At 52.0% G+C, this 6,851-nt stretch overlaps 1 protein-coding gene across 1 annotated transcript in view; it reads left to right on the top strand.

Annotated features, from left to right (window-relative positions):
- Positions 1-1,589: 1,589 nt before the first annotated feature.
- RAB31 (RAB31, member RAS oncogene family) overlaps positions 1,590-6,851 on the top strand; it is a 154,794-nt gene continuing 149,532 nt past the window's right edge. The window contains exon 1 of the mRNA XM_019014143.4: positions 1,590-1,816. Within this exon, the coding sequence (XP_018869688.1) occupies positions 1,778-1,816 (39 nt within the window). The 5' untranslated portion in view covers positions 1,590-1,777. The remainder of the gene's footprint in view (positions 1,817-6,851) is intronic.

Below are 6,851 nucleotides of genomic sequence, written 5' to 3'. Positions count from 1 at the left end.
GGCAACTTCACAAAGCTCCACTCACTGCACGGGATGTAGAACACAGTGGAGGCTTCCACCCTGGTTTGACTGGCTTTTGGGAATCAAGCTGGAAAGCCAAAAGGACATGTTTCAGTGTGGAGATCCAAGTCTTAGCAGGTGCCCTCAGGGCTGGCGAAGGCCTTGGGGGAGGTGTCTTTGCATCTGTGTAGGGGTGGTTTTCTGATTAGCAAATCTGAGGGCAGGGAGATATTGTGATCAGGACTGTTTGATTCTGGGCAAGCCTCTTTTTACCCTGCCCACATAGAAGACTCTGCTTTGGATACAAAGTCAAGGACGGATACTGACACAATGGACCTGTAACTTGTCCATGGCTGCCTTTTGTACAGTTTAGTCCATTTGAGTAATCTCCACAAGCCTGCACCTCCAGGGCAAAGTTCCTGCTCTTCTGGGGAATTTAATTGTGAATTGTCTGTTTCAGGGCCCATTTTGACTCCAGTATTTCAGGACTTATCTCTTTGGAGGCCTTGATTTGGAATTTCCCATTGGATGGGGCTACTTGGGTACTGGGTAGCTTCAACCTGGCTTCTGTAAGAACAAAGCCAGATAATCACGGTGGGTGGCCTGCTAGGAGAATGGAAATGCCATTGATTACAATTGGAAGGTTAGGAGAGAGGCCTGAGAGTTTGGGATAGGAGATGAAGTTTTAAAAAATCAGGTTTTAAAAAAACATTTCCCATCTGAAATGCCAGTGAATTGTTCAGATAGATTACATTGAAAAGGCTGACATTTCTGTAGCAGCAACGAATGAAGTCATCTGAGTGGATGAGGTGCTCTAGGCCATACATGGAGAAGAGAACACAGTTACCCAAGCCTCCCCGACTGTGTGCGGCCACAGACTCTGCTCATTTCCCGGTTAGGAACGATGCAGGGGTCTGCTGGGATCTCCACGTTTCTACCTGTACTTCTGAGGACTGGGTTTCTGCCCACACAAGTTGCAGGATTTGCTCTACTGAGAAAAAGAGTTTGCTCCAGAAAGCAAGTTTCCTGTTTCAGACACGGACAGCGAGTTTTGCTTCTAGAATCATTTTCAGCTGTATACAGAAAAATGAACTTGGCTGAGCTGAAGAGCCACACATATGTTAAACGGAAGCTCGGGTATTAGGAACGTCGAGAAAGGCAGGCCGAAAAGTTAGCCCCCTTCTCCTCACCCCTGTCCTCACAGCGGCCCCTTCAGTGGCCTGACTTTTTCTGCGTGGGACCCAGAATGTCGCTTGAGGATGGGACTACCCGCAGACCTCCACGGGCTGCCAGGCAAACGGCCTCGGCCGAGAGCATTCGCTTTCCAGATGAGAATGGCATCTTCAGGGACCCGCTGGTAGTGGGGCCAGGTCTCCACAGGGCCGGTCCAGTCCTTCCTACCCACCCGGGCCCTGCGGCCAGGCGGGGCCGGGAGGGGCGGATGCCGGAGGGCGCTGGGGGAGGCCGACGCGCGCGGGGCTGGTCCGAGGGCGGAGGCAATCCGCCGGCGACGCCGCAGGTCCGGGGTGGCTGACGCCGTCCGGGGGCGTTCCTGGGAGCTGGGGGCCGGCGAGGCTGGACCCGACGCGCCCGGGAGGAGCCGGCCGGCGGCCACGTGACCCACCGCGGCGGGGCCGGCTGCCCAGAAATAGCAGCGGCGGCGGTTCCGCCCGCGGGCGGCGCGAGCGAGGGGCCGAGGCGAGAGACGCCGGCGGGGCGCGGGCACGGCGGCCCCGGAGGATGCTGCTGAGCCCCGGCACTGCCTGGCTGCGAGCACATGATGGCGATACGGGAGCTCAAAGTGTGCCTTCTCGGGGTGAGTCCTGGCCGCCACCCACCGGCGGACCCCGGCCCGCGCTCTCGCGCCCCTTCGCTCCCCTATTCCCTGCGCGCTCAGTCCCCGTGATCCCCTCGCTCTCCGCACCCCTCTCGTAGCCCCCGTCCCCCTCGTCCGCGCGCCCCTTAGTTCCCCGGGTCCCCCTGGCTCCCCTAGTCCGTGCGCCCCTCGCTCTCCGCACCCCTCCTGTTCTCCGCCTCGCCGCCTCCCGTGCGCCCCTCTGGTCCGCCCCCGCTCTCACCCTGCCGGGGTCCGGGTCCGAGCCTGCCCCGGGCTTTCTCCGCTCTTTCCTCCCGGCCAGCGAGTCCCCGGATCCGCGGCGACCTCGCGGGGACCCCCAGCGGGGACAGGGCAGTGGCGGCGAGTCTGGGGCCCCGAGGGCTTTCTCCTCCGCTTTTGATAGTTTCCTTCCGGCAGAAAGTTTAAGTTGCTCAGCCAAGTCGCTGAGTGCTCTTTTGCCTCCTGCGGGCAATTGATTTATTCACGTAAAACAGAAAAATAAAACCAAAAGCGAACCCAGCCAAGGGGGTGAAAGCCGAGGGCGCGGCCGGGGTGGAAGGTGAGGCAGTGACCTGTGCGGAGCGCGCCCTGCAGACTTCCCTGCTGCGGGTGAAAGAAGCAGCCTGGGAAAGTCCTCCCCACCATCACTCCGCTAAAGTGGGGTTTTCTCCGCCCGAAGAAGCCTTAAAGCAGCCAGAAACAAAGAAGCAGTCAATCCGTGCGGCCCGGGGACTGCAGACAGGGGACCCGGCGAGGACGCAGGGAGCCGCTGGCGAACCGCTCCTGGGAATTCAGATAAACGTAGGGTCGCTTCCTTTCGGGGGCCCACTCCGCATTCCAGAATTCCTTCTTCTAAAAGAAGAGCCGGTTCTAAGGGCGTTTTCAGCAGCCTTTAGCATCTGGTGTACCCGCCCGTGTCATTGGCAAAGCTGGTCTCATGAAAACCATTTCCTAAAAAAGGGCAGCGAAAGGGTCGCATTCTTGTGCGAACTGATCTGTCAAGATGGGGGTACAAGAACTGTAGAAAGAGGAAATGATTTCGGTGAGGACTGAATTGTGCCAGCGTCTCTAGGCTTCCTCTAGGCTCTTGTGGAACCTCCGGCAGGCTCCCATCATCAGCTCCCATCACCGGCCTCTTCCAAAACCATCCCTTACCCTAACTCGATTGTCCGGTTGGCTTAGAATTCCAGAGGATCTGGGAAGGCCCTGCCCTCCCTGGTAGCCCCTGGCACAGATCCGCACAGATCCCCACCTCCCCCGACTTGCTCAGCCACGGCCAGGATCTAGTCTGGTCTTTCTCTGTTGACCTTTTTGTGTGGCAGGAGTGGGTTTTCCTGTTCCCCAGGCCCTCTAATATTTCCAGACATAAATTCCAGGAATCCCATGCTTCCCTCTTGAGGGGCCATTTCAGCCTCAGGAAAGGCCTTCAGAGACTTAGAAGGAATGTCGTGTTCCAAGGAATGAAGAGGCAGCCTTGATGTGCTGTGTTTGTCAGGACTGGCCTTGGGAAAGGTGAAATAGGACATATTTTTGCCTTTTTTTTCTTAAACTCTTTCTCTTGACTTTTACTGAGGTGGTCCAAGCCCTGCACTATCAAAGGACCCCTTATTTTCAATTTCGGTGTTTAGGGACAGGTCTCTATATCCTCCTACCAGGACACTGATCAGGTGGCAAGAACCCTGTGTCAAGAGGCAGGAAACCTAGGCTCTCACTCTTTCCCACCAAAGACCTGTGTCGTTTTAGCAAAGCAACTCAGTGGCCTCATCTATGAAATGGGCATAATAACATGTTCCCCCTTAAGGCAGAGGACTATACCAGATGATCTCTTAAGATACATGTTACCATTTCCTGCTAATCTATGAGTTCAGGGTGCCAATTAGCAAACCTGGGAGAGGAGGAAGCTGGAGGAAATCTCTTTACTTCTTTTATCTCCAAGAAAGATACACACTCTTTGAGTGGCTTCCTGCAGACAGTGCCTTACCTTTGCCAGTTCTGTGTGTAGGAATTTGAACTTGGAGTTGGAAGAACCATGCCAAAGCAGAGAAAGAAGAGGTTTCTAGGCAGACGGAGGCTTTGAAACATCAATCGTGGCCGGTCGCGGTGGCTCACACCTGTCATCCCAGCACTTTGGGAGGCTGAGGCGGGGGGATCATTTGAGGTCAGGAGTTCAAGACCAGCCTGGCCAACATGGTCAAACCCTGTCTCTACTAAAAATACAAAAAAAAAGTTAGCTGGGCGGTAGCGGCACATGCTTGTAATCCCAGCTACTCGGGAGGCTGAGGCAGGAGAATCGCTTGAGCCTGGGAGGTGGAGGTTGCAGTGAGCCGAAATCACGCCACTGCACTCCAGTCCGGGCGACAGAGTGAGACTCTATCTCAAAAAAAAAGAAAAGAAAAGAAAAGAAAAGAAAAGAAAAGAAAAGAAACATCAATCATATCACACCACATCTGTGGCTTCCTTTTTTTTTTTTTTGAGGGTGGCTGTAAGTTTCAGTTTTATTGAAATCAGAGGACATTTTATTTGAAAGACCAAATGACCTTGTTGTCCACACTAAGATTTGCCACATCCCCTCGTTTGGCTGGCTCTTTCCTGGGTGAGATGTGTGCAGCAGGCTGTGTTTCTAGCTGCTCATCCAATTAGGCTGATTCTCTGGGTGGGATAACATTTGAGGGAGATCAAAACCATTTGACTGTCTTCGGTTTACTCTCTTCTCTCTCTCTCTCTCCTCTTTTTTGTTTTGAGACAAGGTCACGTTCTGTCATCCAGGCTGGAGTGCAGTGGTGCTATCATAGCTCACTGCACCCTCCAACTCCTGGGCTCAGTGGATCCTCCTGCATCAGCCTAGGTTTATTCTCTTGATTCGAGAGACCCTGTGGATCAGTCAGTGCTAAGTCCAAAAGTCCTTTAAAAAAATATATGTATATTTTTGAGATAGGGTCTTACTCTGTCACCCAGGCTGGAGTGCAATGGTGCCATCGTGGCTCACTGCAGCCTCAGCCTCCCAAGCTCAGGTGATCCTCCCACCTCAGCCTGCCAAGTAGCTGGGACCACAGGTGTGCACCACCCAGCCCAGCTAATACTTTTTATTATTTTTGTAGAGATGGGGTCTCCCTATGTTGCCCAGGCTCTTTCAACATTTTAACAGGAACCTTGGGCTCGTTTGTGCTTTGCCTAGGGAGGTCTGTCTTTTCTGGGTGAAGTTTTGTGTGTGGCTGGCATTCAGCTTCCTGTTTTTTAGCCATGAGACACCTCCCTGAAGTCTTGCTGTGACCAAGACCCTGACAGCCACACCTTCTTTCTCCCTGTTAGAATCACTTTCTGTCGGGTTTCCCTTATAAGGTGATAGAGAACATAGACTTCATAACAAAATCTCACTCTCACTGGGAAGGCTGAGGGGTTGGTCTTTTTGTGCCTGGTCCTGTGCTCAGTGGGGACTTGGGGACATGCTTCCCATTTAAGGTATAGGTTGTTTTAGGCATGGGCAGTAGGCACTTTCAGCACAGGCTCCCTGCTGGGCACTCTTTGCTGTAGTTTCCTGCTCCATCCATGGGGTGGGAGGTCTTACCTCCTGACCTTAGAGTCATTTGCAGCAGGTGGGAGTGAAAGTGGGCCGGGTGCCAGGTCTTCTTTACCTGAACTTCTCCCGTCTTCCTGGCACGTTAGGAATGTCCAAGCTTATTTCTATTGGTGAATGCTCCCACATGGGATGGATAATGGCCTGTGGAACATTCTCTGAATGCTTTGTGTTCTTGGAAAACCAAGGACTGAAGAGCATTGGGTTTGTTTAGGTTACCTGTTATAAATTCTTGGCTCACATTTCATGTGTGGACTTTCTTGGGTTTATTCCACATGGGGACAGCCCAGCAAGCCTTTGTGAATGCCCTTTCCTGGCCTGAGCCGAGTCACCTGTGGAAGTCAGCCGTGCAGGAGGGTGTGCTTGATGGGGGGAAGCACCCTGGGCAGGACCCCATGAGTTTCCTTCTTACCAGGAAAGTGTCATTCGTCCCACTTTGTGATCTGAACTGGTATTATGAAACATGAAGCTTAAAGGCAACAAAGTATGTTAACAACAACAACAAAAAATACTTAACAAAAACAACACTGAGGCAGCAGCTGCTTCAACCCCAAAGGTGGAAAAGTTTCCCAGTACGCATTTTTAACACACATCACCACGTGGCAAGAAGCAGGAGGAAGGGAGAGAGTGGGGAGGAGGAGAAAGAGAAGGAGGGGACCTTTGTTTTGTTATTTCCTTGGGGTATTTGTGTGCGTGCACTTAAAAACTGCTTCCTAATGGAATCCCAAAGAGATTTATATTTGGACTTTGGTTGTCTTGACAACAATTTAGAAATTCCTACCGCTTCCTCAATAGCTGAGTGATCAGTTAAAAGAGCCGATGGCTTCCCTGCTTCTGGTAAGGAGCTTGTTGAAGCATCTTGTGATCTTTGTTGGAATCTATATGGTGGCTCATCAAAGAGCAGTCAAATACCTGGGATTTGGTGAGACATCTGGGTAATGGGGACTTCACCTATGTCCAGGGCCTTCGCATGGAAGGCCTCTTGTCTCCCCAGGGACACTAGGACGCAAGAGTAGAACAGATTTATACTCACAGTAAGGCAGATCATCAGAACTGTGCAACCTCACATGAGTTGCTTTGAGCACTGTATGACAGAGTATCTAATAAGGTGATAAGAATTTGTTAGTGTTATTGTGGAAGGAAGTAATGCATAGGATAGTGGGTTGGGCTAGGTAATGATCACATTTGCTTTCCAAGTCTGAGATTCTAGTAACTTACTATTTTTTCCCCCGAGACTGGCATTTCTTGGGGAAGGGGGATGGTGGGGAGGGTTGAGTGGCTAGCCACAGCATTTATTTCTTGGCACAACTGATTCCTCTACTAAATTGAACCATTTGTGGAAAGTATGTTCAGCATTGGTGACTCTGGGTACCTTCTATGTTACACGAGAATAAATATGATATAGTGGGCTATCTTCCCAGCAGTGTCTGGCATATGGTA

Source organism: Gorilla gorilla, chromosome 17, assembly GCF_029281585.2.
Source record: "Gorilla gorilla gorilla isolate KB3781 chromosome 17, NHGRI_mGorGor1-v2.1_pri, whole genome shotgun sequence".
Taxonomy (NCBI): domain Eukaryota; kingdom Metazoa; phylum Chordata; class Mammalia; order Primates; family Hominidae; genus Gorilla; species Gorilla gorilla.
The sequence above is the reverse complement of the archived record's forward strand: the minus strand, read 5'-3'. Positions and strand labels throughout refer to the sequence as shown.